At 41.6% G+C, this 17,086-nt stretch overlaps 1 protein-coding gene across 1 annotated transcript in view; it reads right to left on the reverse strand.

Moving 5' to 3' along the window:
- TOX3 (TOX high mobility group box family member 3) overlaps positions 1 to 16,061 on the reverse strand; it is a 102,980-nt gene extending 86,919 nt beyond the window's left edge. The window contains exon 1 of the mRNA XM_042438716.1: positions 15,499 to 16,061. Within this exon, the coding sequence (XP_042294650.1) occupies positions 15,499 to 15,600 (102 nt within the window). The 5' untranslated portion in view covers positions 15,601 to 16,061. The remainder of the gene's footprint in view (positions 1 to 15,498) is intronic.
- Positions 16,062 to 17,086: the final 1,025 nt, after the last annotated feature.

The following is a 17,086-nucleotide window of genomic DNA, read 5'->3' on the forward strand; positions in this document are numbered from 1 at the left end:
GCTGTGCAATTCACATACAGGACAATTGGGGCTGAATCTTGGCTGTTCCACTGTCTCCCAGTTTTAATACGGAAGGAAAAAAGGAGGGATTTATTTTATTTCATTGTAAAGGTGGTTTTGTTTGTTTGTTTGTTTACTGACTGTCTGGGAGCTGTCTTAGGTCTAACTTTTGAGAAAAGACAGCATACAAATGAGATGATGTTGATGATGGCTAGAGGAGAAGGAGGACACCCGCAAAGGGGTGGTCAGGGTCGTGACGGAGGAGGAGGAAGAGAAGGCAACCAACATCAACTGCCTTTTTCATGAATGCTTGGCTTCAGGGTGTCCTCCAAGGAGGGACAGCTTGGAAAACTCCCTGTGTGGAGGTCATTTTCTAAGCTACTCTTCTCATAGTGCCTTGGCTTTGAAGAACCTCGATCCTAGGCCTTCATGAAACAGGTTGCTTAAACCTCCTTCCATCACAGCTGCCATCATCGCTCCTTCCATCACCACTGCCATTGTTTTCCATCACTGCTGCCATTTTCCAACATGCATGAGGATGGAGACTGTCAAAATGCTCTCAACATGGTCCCTTCCATGAACAATTTCCCACAATAGAACCCTGGCCCTTCAGGCCTGCTTGCAGGCTTCCCTTAGGCATTTGTTTGGCTGCTGTGAGGATAGAATGATGAACAGAGTAGGGCTTTGATCCCATCCAGCAAGTCCCTTCTTCTGTTCTTATCTGCAAATATCGTACTGGCATCAGTTGAAGAGGAAACTCAAGGTGAACACTCACACCGTACAAGTTACAAGCAACTTCTCTGCCCTGAGTTGCAGCAAATTAGGTTTTTTAAAAATTAAAACAAAATGTCTCAGGAAGCCTCCCAAAGCAACTGGGATACAAAAATGAAAAAAGAGTTAGGTATGAAAAGCAGAAGCAGACTGGTGGGGGATCCCTTTTGGATTCCCATTTCTGGAAAATGTGTGAGCTACCCTCTTTTTGGAGAAATGAATAAGTACACATCCTTCTCACAAACTGCTACAATATAGCACTGGAAAAGCTTTGCCTTAAAAACACAGCATTGATGCCTGAATTAGTGTGTGTGTGTGTGTGTGTGTGTGTGTGTGTACGTACGTACATATGCATACTCACACACCGGATGAGGTGAACAGTTTTAGTGCAGTTATAATTGAAAGACATACTACTGAATTTAAAACACACACAAAACAAAATGTGAATTGAAACTGCTTAACAGTCTGTTTAGTATTTTGGCGACGGCTAAATATTTTCAGTACAAGGCATGTAATTGATTCAATAACTAGGAGAGAGGAAAATGGTTGTTTATTTTAAAAGCTACTAAAGTAAAGCCAATGCCCAAAATTACTTCTCCATCAGCAGAACCATAAAAGGGCTCAAGATAGAAGCAGAATGTCGAACAGCTGGTATCTTTCAGTGTAGAGAAACATTATTTTTTGAAACATTTTCATGTGGTAATATTCTTCACAAATGCACACAGAGTATTTGATGTTAGAGTTAGGCTAAAATGATCCTTCCTCAAGCTTACTCTGTCATATCACAAATTGCAGCCATGTTCAAATTGCACAAAATTGCCAGAAACTAATTGCATGCTAGACCAATCTATATTGTATGCACCAAGATTGGGAAACTGTGGCCTGTGAGATGTTGTTGAACTCCCATCATCCCTTACCAATGGCTATGGTGCCAAGGGCTGAAGGAGTTGGACATTTAAAAGGAGACCCATAATCATTCACCCACCAGAACAATGCTGCCAGAACAAGTTCCCTTGACAGAATAATCTTACATCTAGGCCCAAAATGTACTGTCACTTGGTATCCAAAATCCTAAATCAAAAATTGGGGAATCTATGGTCCTCTAGATGTTTCTGGACTCCAATTCCCAACGTCCCTACTTAGCATAGCTAATGGTGAGCGATGATGGGATTAATAGTCCAAAAACATCTGGAGGGACACACATGCCCATCCCTGTTCTAAACAAATCCCAACATTGTACCTTGAATAGGGAATTAATAACCAATATCTTTGGCAAGCTGGAGAGGCAGCATGGCATAATGGTTTGAGTGCTGGATTTGGACTCTGGAGACCAGGGTTCAAATACCCACTGAGCCATGGAAACCCACTGGGTGACGATGAACAAATTATACTCTCTCAGCTTCAGAGGATGGCAATGGAAACCCCCCTCTGAAGAAATTTGCCAAGAAAACCATGTGATAGGTTCACCTTATGGTCACCATAAGTCAGAAATCACTTGAAGGCACACAACAACAAAATGGCAAGTTAAACAAGTGGCCTGGGCCACTATAAAGAACTGAGTGGCAATTTCTTTTCTGCTACTTGATGGATTATTTACACAGTGTGGCTCAGTGTTGGATTTACCAAGAAACATGGATTCTTTTCCCTCCTCACCCATGATGCTCACATGGACACATCACAGTGTCTCAGCATAACTACTCTCACAAGCTTGTTTTGAGGATAAAATTAAAAGATACCCGTATATCAATTTTTTGTCTTTTTGATAAAGAGGCAGATTTAAAATGAGAAGTTTGTGGATGATTCTGCACACAAATACACACACAAGTATGTCACTCCTCCTTTAAAAGCTGAAAAACATCATGGCACAAATGCTTTGGGAATAACATTTAGCATTCCTCGGGAAGCCTTGCATAACTTTTGGATATGAGTAGTGATTAACAGATCATCTTTGTTGCCACATCTGAGCCTTTATCAGTCCATAGCTCCCTCATGTGTATAGGTTTATTTGCTGCTTATACTCTCCTCTACTTCCTTTACTACATGCTTTGCTTATGAAAACAAGATCCACTTCTTTTCATGATTTTGCTTTTCACAGTTGCATCCCTGGTCATTTCCATGTAGATCTGCAAGATTTCCCCCAAAATTTATACCACACTTTCTTCTTTGCTTCTGCTTTATTTTCTTGCTTTGGTATCCATACATTCCTTGAATCCCCATAGTTTATGAGAAATGTCTTCACTATTGTATAAAATAGTGATATATATGTACTAGCTGAACAGTATAGGGTCTGTCCCATGGTTGGGGTCTCATGGTTGGAGACTGTTAGCTAACAGTGTTGGTTAACAGGGTTTCAAACTAGGGCTAATTTCTATTCCAGTCCATAAAGGTCACTGGACAGACTCTTGCCAGTAGCTACCTTAAATACTTACTGTGAGAATAAATGAGAAGTCAACTGTATACACCAAACTGAAGTCCATAGAGGTGGTACAGAGTGAAAAGGCCTAACCTAGACTTCAGTCATTTCTGGAAAAGGATTCCATTATCCCCAAAAAGAAGGAACCTCAGAAGTTGTGTCTAGTTTTCTCCTAATATATGTATAGTATTACCAATTTGGACTGCAAAATCCAAATGCACAGAGATCATAGTGAAAACATGTCTATAAAGCATCATAACTAGAACATGCCTGAATTAGTAGATGTTTGAACTCAAGCTGGTTGGTTACTGAGTAAATATTAAAACGGCGGTAACCTCTTCCATCACAATGCTAAGTTTACATCTTTAACCTCAGTAGAATTTTGTATGCGCTGTTTGCTATTGATGAGGTGCCTTGTCAATTATTTGCTTAGAAGACAAATACCTCCTGAGGGTCTTCACATACACTTGACCCAACAGTGCTCCTTATTTGCACTGGATAAATCAGTGTACGCTATCTCAATAAATTATCTTTCTTTGTCTAGATGAATTAACTGATTTCAGTAGTGATTAATTAGCACTGACTTAATCACCATTTCTTCACAACTCTCCTTCTAAGAGGCACAAGGCACTTGGAAAGAACGTACAGAAATCTAAAGAGAAATATGATCCTTAAGCAAGCGGAGTATTTTGGTCCACTGCCAGCTAAGACCACTAGTTAAAATAAATTTCCCCTGGCATAGGATTCTCAGTGATCTACAATGGGGTTGTGTGGACCACTGTCACTAACTGATCCTCCACTGTCCTGCCATCTAATCCCATTCTGTTTTGGAAGAAGAACTGGTGCTTTAATGCTTATCTATAGCAACAGCAAGTACATTTCTATACCGCTTATCAGTACACTTACGCACCCCCTAAGCGGTTTACAATGTGTAAGCTAATTGCCCCCAACACACTGGCTACTTAATAATAGTAATAATAATAATTTATTTGTATCCTGCCTCTCTGTGTAACACAACTGGGGAGGCTTACATGTTACCACTACCCCTAAAATACAATTCAACAGTTCATAAGTTTGGCGACCTACAGAAAGATGCAAGGCTGAGTCAACCCTGAACCCCTGGCTGGTATTGAACTCACAACCTTGTGGTTTGTGTGACCATGGTTGTGGTACAGGCATTTAATCACTGTGCCACTATCTATACAAGGTTTTTGAAGAGTCTAATTGGATTAGGTATGTCCAGTGAAAGGGAATGGGAACTGATTAATATCAGCTGAATATTGCTGGGAAATGGTAGCGTATGTGTAAGCGCGAATTAGTGTTGCAAATATTGTTGTTGGCTTTGTTGTAAAGCAGAACCACATGCCTGCCTTGCCTCTAATTTAACTACTTTGTGATGGACCACTACTGGAAGATTCTGTAAAGTTCCATACAGCAGGCCTTTGGTATCCGCTGGGGTTTGGTTCCAGCAGTCCCCATGGATACAAAAATCCATGGATGCTCAAGTCTCATTATATACAATGGTGGAATAAAATGGTGTTCCTTAAATAAAACAGTAAAATCAACATTTGCTTTTTGATATATATATATATATATATATATATATATATATATATATATATATATCAGGCTGTGGCTGGTTGACTCCATGGATGCAGGTGCCATGGATAAGGAGGGCCAACTGCATAAGGCTCTATTAGGGGCCTACAACAGATCCCATTTTGTAGTTGCTTGCTCTAAGCTCTGCCTGGGCTACTGATTACCTGCTTCTCTGTGTTTGACCTCCCAGGAAAGACCCTCTTTTGAGGGGCTCCTTTCATTAGCGATTCCCATTTCAGCTGCTTCTTTCTTTTTTCAGTGTTCGGTTTACTAAGCCTCTCACATTTGGAAGTGAAATGCATTTCACATTACACATGCAGATATGTCTATCCTCATTTGTGGAACAGACTATTGGTTTTAAGCTGGAGAAGAAGAGAGGAAGGAGAAGTAAGGCCCAAAACACACTGCAGATATAATCCAGTGTGAGACCACTTTATTGGCTCAGTGCTAGCGAATCGTGAGAATTGTAGTTTATTGTGGCTCTCTGACAAAGAAGGCCAAATGTCTCACAAAACTATAGTTCTCAGAATTCCCTAGCCTTAAGCCAGGGCACTTAAAGCAGTCTCAAACTGGATTATATCTGCAGTGTGTTTTGGACCTAAGAACGGAGACTAAGTGCTTCAAAGTTTAAAAGTTTGAGGGGGAAAATGTGTTAGCTAAAAATGCATATTATCATGGACAAACTGGAGGCTGGAAGTAGTGCACTTCTATTTATCACTGATATCTCTGATATTTGTCCAAAAGCATTCAGTGTTTCACATATATGGGTACATCACAGTCCCTACAATGTTCACATACAGTTGAAACCTGGATATTGTGCTCCAGGCAATTGAAGAAGTGAATTGCAATGCAGGAAAGCTCCTATTAAAATAAACCTGTTGGTCTTTAACAACAAGACTCTTTGTTGTTAAAATGGCAACAGTGTGCGCAAAGATAGCCAACAAGCAATCTAAGAAATGTCTTTTCAGAGCAGGACACCTTTTAATACACATGCACACTATGTTTCAACAAAGGAAAGGGTAACTGATGGATTGATTTCACAGACGTGCATCAAGCTTTTCTACCTCAAGCATATTCAAAGCAGTAAATGTTATTCTAATAAAAATGAAATCAAAAGCTAGAAAGCAAAACTGCAGCAAACTCATTGAATGCATCTGAAAACACATCCTCAAAATAAGCTGAGCAGGGTTCTCAAAAAGTATTTCCTAGGCACTTAATATTTGGGTTGTGTGCCTCTAGCACTGGCACTCAGTCTTAGGATTTCACTACCACTTGCCCACAGCCCAAGTAGACTGACCAACACTATTGTATTAAACACACCCAGTCAAAAGATGTGTGTAGATAATATCATAGCTGTCATACAGAACAGTAGGCACTGGAATAGTTTGGAGCTGCTATCCATACACATCTGCTGTTTGCCCACAGGCAGCGTGTGATCTGATATCTAATTTCTCTATTATACAGAAACCTTTAGGAGTCCTTACAGTAACAACCACACACAGTGGCATTCCACTCAGTGTATTTATGTAGCTTCTTGATTTAACAAAGTCAACTACCTGCAGCTGATGCTCTTCCTTTTCAAAGGCATCAGCAATCCCTAGTTACCAACTCCTAGTTACCAAGCACACAGGGTTCCAGATGGCTTGTTTACAAGACACGTATAAGTCCTCCCCACCAGTAAATTAGCTTAACATAGAAAAGTTGTCATCTTGGGGCCTAAATAGACAGGCCAAAATAAAGCTGCTTCGGGTCACTTTGGAGGTATGCTATTTAAATGACACACACATCTTAAGAGGTCAGAAGCTGCACCAAAACTATGTTCCGGTCCTTAGGAGTGGAGCATGGCTTTGGCGCAGCTTCCGGCCTCTTAGGATGCATGCATCATTTAAACCTCATACCTTTTAGCCTGTCTGCTTGGGCCCTTGGTTAGGATACATGGGGATCTTGCAGTTACCTTACATCTCAGGGCAGGAAAAAAGAAGAATTCAGGCATGGAACAAAGGTGAAATCCTAGTTTTTCAGCATTGGGGCAGGAAGAAAAAATAAATGGCTAAAAATGATGTTCTTTGGTGTTTTATGTCTGGAGTCCTGCTGATGTCATAAACATGTATGATGTTCCTTACATATGCACCTCTACCACTTTCAAACATTGTATAGAAGATACATTCAGTTCATGGTGGCAGAAACAGAATTCCACACGTATAATAATTTCACATGGGCTTAACTCCTATTAGTTTTGATTAGAGAAGAAGCATTGAATCAATTGAATTTACTGACATATTGACTCACCACTCAGCAAATGATTCACTGAATCAACTCTATTTTATTATTTGTTTCATTTATCCAGTTCATGTATATGTCGCCTTCCTCCAAGAAGGGACCCAAGAAGACTCACAAAAAGAATCACCTAACAATAAAATTTAAACTCAATTAAAGATCAACACGTTTAAAGTAATCCTTTATAAACAGTATAAAAGCATTTAAAAGCATACAAAATGTAAAAAAATAAAGCACAAACATGCACACATAGACACACCACAATAAAAAGGCGCCCTGCAAGTGCCAACACTGACTTATGAGAATGCTCTCAAAGGGGGTTCTTGGTGAGATTTATTCAGAAGAGGTTTGCCATTGTCTTCCTCTAAGGCTGAGAGTATGTGACTTGCCCAAGGTCACCCAAAGGAGTTACATGGCTGAGAAGGGACTCAAACTATAGTTTCCCATAGTCTTAGCCCAACATTCAAACCACTACACCATGCTGTACTTCATTCCCATTATTTGCTTCTTGGTCCATTTAACAGGCAATGCCACTTGCGCTACCATTGAACTACATTGCTGCCCTCTTCAGTAATGATGGGTCTCTATGAAAGCTTCTCCATCATGATTCATTTTCTTGATAAAGGACTTGGTTCCAAAGAAACTCAAGGTTCCTCACAACATATTGTGAAAACATCAGCTTGGAGTAATATTTCAGAGGGAAATGGAAATGAAAATTGTGTTTCCTTTCAATATGTAAATAAAGAAATCCATAAGTCCATAAATAAATAAATGGCAAACAACAAAGTAAATGTAACAAACAAAAAGAATACAAACTAATCTCACTTTCCATAGTTGCCCCAAAGCCTGACAGGATGAAATTCACCCTTTGATTTCAACACACCTATATTTTCCATTTGTCCCACATCTCTAGTGTCAGAAACTTTCAGGTTGCAAAACATGTTTTTGCCTGTATATTTAAAAAAAATGAGCATATGCCATTTGTAAATACATCTGTTGCTACACACCTGCAAAAATTACTTTTAACAAAATCAAAATCTATCAAGCTGTGGATTATTTTGAATGAAACACTTTCTAAAAGTAGCTCTTGAGTCATCCACCGCTTCCACTATCCCCCCTTTTTTAACCCAATTGTTGTTGAATGCATTCAAGAAAAGTGCTCCCTAGATCAGCCCTGGTTGCTCACCTGAAAATTGTGCAGTCACACCTGCTACAATGGCATGAAACTATAGGTGAAAGTGCAACACAACCTCTCCCCTCGTATTACCCCAGAAACAATACTACAGACAGCAACTGTTGCTCATATTAAACTGAATCAGAGTATAAGCTTTAGACAACAACATGGGAAGAAAAGTCAAACAAATTAAGTTACTTCTTCTGGTTCCAGGCAGGTAAAGGGTCACTACAATGTGCCATATAGCTAAGCCTTATGGCTCAAGATACACAAGGATCCATTGGCCATCTGCTCCTTCTTTTATCTCTACCATCTATTTGCCAAACTGTAGTGTTTGCATTGAACGCTTTTAGATAGTGCAGCTGCAAAACTCATTTGCTGTGCCTTGTCTTGTGAAACATCATCTATATTATTTTTTTCCTCTCCTCTCTGAAATAGGTCTATTTATGGAAGCAGTGTGCTCCAACATCAAATAATTTAGCTTATGTCATTATGCCCAGAGACTTTTCCAGATCTGTCCAGTTTTGTGTGTGTGTGTCTGTGTGCGTTAACAAAGATGAATCCTATTCCAAGAAGACTAGCAAAATAGTCACAACATACTGAACAAGGGCAGCAGCACGGATGCTGCACTTATTACTGTTTTTGAAATGATCATCTGTTGTCTAAAGCAGAGGAACACACTTGGGGCCTACCACTGTTTCCTCCCCCCTCCATACACATACACAAAAACACACATCATTTACTTATAGTACAGATTTATAGACTGTATATACTCATATATAAGTCTAGAAAGTTTAGTCAAAAAATTGACCAAAAAAAACCTGAGTTGACTTATCCATAGGTCAATATAAGTACTGTACTTTTACTCTTGTTTAAAAAAGGAAGCATCCCCAGATGAAAGGCAAGAGTATAATCTGTCCTGGAAATACTGGCTCTCCTCTACTCTCTGATCCATCCAGCATTGTTATGCCTGCTGGAATGGTGTGAGTTCTTTGGCACTGTTTTCCTTTCCTTCATCCTTTAGATCCTTTGTTGCATGTCCCTAGGTTTTACCCTCAACTTATCCACAAGTCATATCAAAATCCATAATTTTGGCCTCAAAACCTGCCCTCAATGTATACATGAGGTATACTTATACTTGAGTATACAGACACCCCTTTGAACTCATGGGGGTTAAATTCCAGATCCCTCTGCAAGTTCGAAATTTTGCTTATATTCAAGCCCCATAGGCGTGAATGGAGCACATGCACATGGGGAGCATGCCGTGGGTACATGCCCCATTCAGGTTAATAGTGGTCAGATTTCCACACATTGGAGGGAAGACTGCATATGGCATATGCCAGCCCCTTGGCTCTCTCATCCAGCTAAGTAAGAGGTGGCAGATTGGATGGGGATGGCAGGTCAGGGACAAAATGTTCACCAAGCTTTGCCAACCACTCATCTATCACTTGGCTGAGAATGACATTACGTCTGTAAGACCAGCCTTTGCCACTCCCACTCCATGGAAATATAATGTAAGAAGAGTATTGCTGAATAAGACCAAAGGCCTACCTAGTCTGGTATTTTGTTCACACAGTGGTGAACCAGTTGCCTATGGGAGATTCACAAATAGGGCATGAGTACTTACTGTATGCAACTGTATGTGATTTCCTGAAAATGATATAAAAAGATAAACTGCATCTGGTACTGGAGAGAGTATGCATCTATCAAAACTAGTAGCCAGCAATGAAACCATCATTGCTATCATTGGCCCTGATGTTGAATTTTTGAGCTCCCTTTAAAGCCATCCAAGTTTGCAATCCTTCACTACCTCTTCTGTTGAATCTTATTGTTTAACCATGTCCTGTGTGGGGGGAAATAGTTCCTTTTGTCTATTCTTCCCATCATTCAGATCAGCAGATGATCCCAGCTTCCAGAATTAGCTTCTCCCTATCTGTTTTCTCCACGTCATTTTATGTATGTCCATCATGTCTACTCTTAATCATCTCTACTGCAAACTACAAAACTTTGTAACTTTCTTCACAGAGTTGTGCCAGTCCCTTGATCACTTTAGTTGCCCTTTCCTGCACTTCTTTGAGGTGTGCAACATCCTTTTTCAGATACGGAGAATGAAGCTGCACACAGTATTCTGAGTCTTTGCTCTCCCTTCATGCAGGGCTATAGGGGCATATACCACATTGTCACCTCCATGTTTCTCCAGTGGAACAGGCCAAGATCAGTCCTTGGCATTGCCAGTTGGACATTAAAGGTGATACAAAAACAAAACAGAAAGAGATCCTCTGCTCAAGGATGAAAAGTTCCATCATCACTCGTCAGATTAAATGGATTGGTCTGAATGGACAATCTGGTAGATCAGACACAAGGCAGGTTCATCCACCCCTCCACAGGACATTGTTTTCCATGGAAGGACAAAAGAAAGTTCTGTCCTGTGATCTCACTTTAATGTCTGAGACATGTGGATATGAGGTTATTAAGCACCCGTTCTAATTGTACTGGAAGACCCTGCTGTTTTAATCCATTTCAGCATAAAATGAAATAAAAGGAATCCTGTAGCTTCTTTGACACTGAGCAAAAAAAACACATATCTAACATAAGTTTTCATGGACTCCAGTCCACTTCGTCCGATGCAAGTCTGAAGTCCACAAAAGCTTATGCTAGAAATTGATTTTTCTCAATCTCAACTGATCTGTGGGACGAGCTGTAAGAGTGATCTTCACAAAGCAGTTATTCTAGGACAGCCCTCCTTGAACTGGTGTTCCCCCAAATATGCTGAACACAGCTCCAGTCATCCTAGACAGCACTAGATAAGCTAGCTAAGGATGATAAGACATCTAGTCCAAACACATCTGGGATATGCCAGGTTGGGAGAGACTGCTCAGAGTAAACCCACCACTGCTGTTATTTACACTTACATCCTTTTCCTATAGTGAACTCAAGGCAAAATATATTACTCTACTCCTCCATGTTTTATTCTCACAATGACCCTCTGAATCAGGTTAGGATGAGAAAGAGTGACTAGCAATGGAGTCACACAGTGAGCTGCATGCCTCAGTGGGGACATGAACCTGAAAGCCCCACTCCAATACTCGAACAGATGTACAACACTGACTTTCCAAACTGTCATCCAATAGCACTGAGTTCTCAAGTTGCAATATCAAAATACTACTAATTGTGTAAAAATAAGTAGCATAGCTTCCCAATACCACTAATTGTTCAACTAGACATATGTTATGATACAACACATGTGTATATAGCCTCAGACTGCTATCTGTAAATAAAACTCATTGAAAGCATATAATTAGGTATGTACAGAAATTGAGACACACAAATTATGTCCTTTGTATTACTGTCCATTGTATTTAACCATATCTATCCACTAGATCCAAACTGTTGGCTTGTTCTTGAACTGTGCTACAGACACCATGCAGTAGCCACAGATTCAGCAAAAACATGGAAGCACTAACCCTGCCACAAACTGTTAAGTAGAGCTTAGACTTGTATGACTATCAGCACGTAATGAAGTGTTCTTTTAAAAATAACACTAATGCAATGTGATTTCAGATGACAAAGCAACCACAAACAGCTTAGATGATATCAGAGACAGAATGAAGCAAGTAAAGCACATTTTCCTTATAAGTCATTTCAACAGTCCTCGTTTCTCATCATTGCTCAGGATCTCAGTCCAAATCACGCTCATCCTTCACAATGAGCACAAGCTGATGTAAAAGTGTATTTTGTAAAGGTGAAGAAAAAGTGCACCAGAGTTAACAGTTTCCTAGCAAGTTAGGTCCTGAACAGACAGGCCAAAATAAAGCTGCATATCTCACTTTGGAGGTATGCTGTTTAAAGATGCATGTGCCCTAAGAGGCCGGATGCCATGCACAGCTTTGGTGGAGCTTCTGACCTCTTAGGACACATGCATAATTTAAACAGCATACCTCCAAAGTGACCCAAAGCAGCTTTATTTTGGCCTGTCTGTTTGGGACCTTAATCTGATGTTGTAAGAAATGGGACCTAACTGAAGTCCCATACCTTCTTTCATCACCATGACAAAAGGTACATTTGAAAGTTGTTTTAAAAGTGCTACAGTTAGTTTGCCCCTACTTTTTCTGTGTGTTTTCAAGTTCTTTTGGACTTACGGAGACCCTGAGGCGAACCCATCAGGGGGTTTTCTTGGCAAGATTTGTTCAGAGGGGATTCACTTTTGCTTTCCTGATGCTGAAAGAGTGTGACTTGCCCAAGGTCAGCCAGTGGGTTTCGAACCCTGGTCTCCAGAGTCATAGTGCAACACTCAAACCACTATACCATGAAGCAATTCGCACCTGAATGGGTCAATAAAATAGCCAATCAACAATTGTTTACACACATTTTTGTAAGTGGCCACACCTAAATGCACAAGGCATACAGAACATAATGCAAATGTTCACAATAGATCTGGCAGTTCTTTAAAGAATTGCAACTTTATGCAGCTGGCAGTCCTGCTGTGTATCAAAGCGTGGTTCTTCAGACCAAATTAGAAAGACTTAAGACTCAAGGGTGATGATCTACTCTGCTAATTTCTGTCTTCTCCACCATTTCCACAGCATCTTCTTCTCATTTTTTTTCTGTTCGTACTATAAACAGAGCAGCATGCTTATACACTCGGTGTTGTATTTCCATGGAGCATGCGCAGGCATGCATTCTTCAGGAGTGGCTCAATATCCCTTGGTGAACAGATAAGGAGATTGTAGCTACAACCGGACAAGGCAAACACCGGATCAGCTTTCTTCAAACATCACTGCCATGCCCAGCCCAGCATATTTCAAATGAGCGCTTTCTTTTAAAGGAGAATGTCTTGAGTCGGTGGCAGCCTCCCACTAAGCAACTTCGGAGAACAGATGCAGGCATATGGCTATACTCAGTTGGCTTCTATTACTTCTTATCACTACTATTATTATTGAGCAAGTGCATTATGAGTTACTCTTTGCACACCCTCCTTTATTTCGCAGCATCTTCAGGCAGTGTCACACAAGAAGAGGCCCCAGAGGTTGGGCAAACACAGCCTAGGCGGGGCAGAGAGGAGGGAGCTGGCTGTGAAAGGGATCTTTATATACATGTACGAAGGCCCCGGTGCTAATAACTCAGTGCGCTATTGACACAGCGTAATGCAAACAGCAAGAAAGTCCCTTTTAGAATAGCATGAGTCATGGCTGTCCCTATGAAGTTTGCATTTCCCTGTTCTTTCTGGCTCTTTGGAGGAAACATACAAGCAATGGTTTTAAACACAGATACGCAATATCGTAAATGCATTTAGCCACAGGGAATGCCCTTCTGGCAAGCGGCGCGCACCTTGTCATCTTACAAGAAAGATGTCAATAAGATACAGAGATCACAAATGCGACGTGTACGGATAAGCCAGTTTCGATGCAATTGGTTCCCTTCATTGTGTTGGAAACTGAGCTACCCTTTGCATGCACAGTGCTCATCCCGAAGGACTTTTGCATTAGGATGTTAAACGCCTCCACTTGGATGCAAAACCCACGGATTTCTAGAAAACTTCCCTTGAAGCATGCTTCACGAGAACCAAAGCCTTAGCATAACTGTGGGGAGGATGTGAAGGTGGGAAAGGGGACCATTTTTGGGGTCGAGAGAAAGGTTGGGGATGCAGCAACCATGCACAATTGCGTGCAACCTTTCTATTTTAATATAATCTAAACACAGATATACACACCCACACACCCCAAAACAATACTCAAGACGAAAACCTGGGAAGAAAAAGTCCAGTCCCTACCAAAAAGAAAGACTAAACTAAACCAAGTGATCCAAAAGGAGACAGCAGTGGGATTGGGATCTTTTTTCCTGCAAAGCCTCCCAAGTAGTTTTGTAGGAGGCTCAGCAAAAGTGTCCATTGTTCCAGGTTTCCAAGAAAGCAGAGAAACAATGTGCATCTGAAAAAAGAAACTACACAAGCTTTTTGTTTCCTTTTTGGCCCGGATACATTGTATACACACACAGAGTTTTTTTCCTTCATCAGCAATTGCCCTCCACAAGAACAATGAAACAGGGAGCTATCCTGCAAGGAGTGCATTTTGGGGAGTGCATGTGTTTTGACAAGGGAAAGGGTGCCTTCATGCAAATCATCATCATCATCTGGGAAGAAATGATAAAGGATTACTGTCCCTTGCAAAGAAATGGAGGAGGGGGGAAAAACCTGAGATGGTTTCTGCATAGAGGTTTGAAAGCCTGGCTGAGCTCACTTTAAAAAGTTTGGATCTTTAAGACATTGCTCTCCTATTTATAAGCCCAAAAGCCTCTGAGAAAGTCGACTGAAGTCTAGGGAAGCTCCTGCTGCCCACTTTTTTCTTTCAGTGAGTCTAAAAGATGCTACAAGTTATCATCATCATCATCATCATCATCATATCTATATTCATCTGAGGAAATGGACCAAAGTCTAGGAAAGCTCCTGCTGCCCACTTCTTTCTTTCAGTGAATCTCAAAGATGCTACAAGATCTCTCTATTATTATTATTATTATTATTATTATTATTATTATTATATCCAAATGCATTTGAGGAAATAGAGGGAAGTCTAGGAAAGCTCCTGCTGCCCACTTCTTTCTTTCAGTGACTCTCAAAGGTGCTACAAGTTATTGTCATTATTATTATTAATAGTATCATATCCAAATGCATCTGAGGAAGTGGGCCCAAGTCTAGGAAGGCTCCTGCACTTCTTTCTTTCAGTGAATCTCAAAGATCTCTCTCTACATCATCATCATCATCATCATCATTATTATTATTATATCCAAATGCATCTGAGGAAGTAGAGGGGAGTCTGGGAAAGCTCCTGCTGCCTACTTCTTCCTTTGGGTGAGTCTTAAAGGTGCTACAAGATCTCTCTACAATATTGTTATTATTATTATTGCTATTATTATTTATATCCAAATGCATCTGAATAAAGCTCCTGCTGCCCACTTCTTCCTTTCAGTGAGTCTCAAAGGGGCTCCAAAATCTCTATGCAAATTTAGAAGCAGAGAGGAAGCAAAGTTGGAAGATCCCAAGAAGATCCCTTCTTCTACCCCACAACAATTATGGCAACCCTACTGACACATCCCTCCTTTCAAACTGGAGCATCTCTTGCAACGAACCGACCAAACAAGACCTGCACCCCCCCAAAAATGTCAAACAGCAAAAACAACCAGCAAAGTCGAGCAAACAACCAAAGGGAAGAAGGGAGGGTAGAGATCCAAGAGAAAGAGGCATCATCCTCATCATCCTCCTGCTCCTCACCTTGTTGTAGCCGTAGTAGCCCAAGCACTGGGCAAAGTCCAGGTTGGAGGGGTCTCCGGGCAGAGAGCTTCCCGAGGAAGGCGGGTAAAATCTTACATCCATCTTGCAAAGGAGGGGAGGCAATGGTGGGGAGGGGGTGGAAAGAGGGCTGGTTGGGGGTCCCGAATAAGAAAAGAGGGGGGCTTGGTTGAAGTTCAGAGAGGCTTCCCAGGCAAGATCCAGCGAGGAGAAGCCTCCTCCAAGTTGTTGTTGGGGCTCTTGGAAGGAGGATGGAGGGAGGGAAGCCCCAAGGGCTGGGGTGAGAGAGAGGGAGGGAAGGAGGGCGGCAGGTGAGGAGGAGGAGGAGGGCCAGGTGAGGAGGGCAGCTGGGGAAAGAGGGAGGCAGTCTGGTCTCCTGGAGGGGTCTGGCTGCAAAGGGGGCCCCAGCTCTCCCTCTCTCTCTCTGTGCTGCGCCTGCGTCTCTCTTTCTCTCTCTCTGCCCCCCCTCGACTTCGGAGGGCCAGCCCCAGGCTTTCGCCTCTCTGCCTCCAGGACCAGCTGCTCCACACAAAGAAGGAGCCACGCGCCTCCAAGAGCCAGAGCAGAGCAGCAGCAAGAGAAGCAAGAGCAGGAGGAGAAGCAGCAGCAGAAGCAGCAGCTCGCTCTTCCGAGGGGGGGGGGCTTTACACAGACTCACACTCGCCCTCGCCGAGGGGGAGGGGGAGACAGGGGAAGGCCCTCTCGCTCTTTGGCTCTGGAGGCAGAAGGAAAGAGAGGAGCTCCAGAAGAAGGACGCCTCCTCCTCCTCCTCTTCCCCTCACTCTCTGAGGAAGGGAAGGAAGAAAGGAGAAAGAAAGAAAAGGGAAGAAGGCAAGTGGGAAGGCAAGAAGAGGAGGGAAGGAAGGAAGAAAAAGAAAGAAAGAAAACAGGAAGGGGAGGAAGGAAGGAAGGAAGGAAGGAAGGAAGGAAGGGAAAAAGGAAGGAAGGAAGGAAGGAAAATTAAGAAAGAAATAAGGGAAGGAAAAATAAAGAAAAAGCAAAGAAAAGAAAAGAAAGGAAAGGGAAAAGAAGGAAGGAAAAAAGAAAGAGGGAAAGAAAGGAAGGAGAAAGGAAGAAAGAAAGAAAGAAAGAAAGAAAAAGGGAAATAAGGAAGAAAAAAGAAAGAAAAGGGAGGTAAAGAAGAGAAAGAAAGAAAAGGGAAGGGGGAGAAAAAAGGAAGGAAGGAAGCAAAAAGAAAGACAGAAGGAAGGAAGGGGAAAAGAAAAAGAAAGAAAGAGAAGGAAGGAAAAAAAGGAAGGAAAGGGAAAGAAGGGCCTGTTACAGACTGCCAAAATAAAGCTGCTTCGAGTCTCTTTGGAGGTATGCTATTTAAATGATGCTTGCATCCTAAGAATCCGGAAGCTGCACCAAAGCTGCATTCCAGTGCTTAGGAATGGAGTGTGGCTTTGGTGCGACCTCCGGACTCTTAGGACCCATGCATCATTTAAATAGCATACCTCCAAAGAGACTCGAAGCAGCTTTATTTTGGCAGTCTGTAACAGGCCAAGGATAGAAAAGAAGACAAAGAAGAGAAGAATGAGAAGGAAGAGAAAGAAAGAAGGAAAGAAAT

This window comes from Sceloporus undulatus, chromosome 8, assembly GCF_019175285.1.
Source record: "Sceloporus undulatus isolate JIND9_A2432 ecotype Alabama chromosome 8, SceUnd_v1.1, whole genome shotgun sequence".
NCBI lineage: Eukaryota > Metazoa > Chordata > Lepidosauria > Squamata > Phrynosomatidae > Sceloporus > Sceloporus undulatus.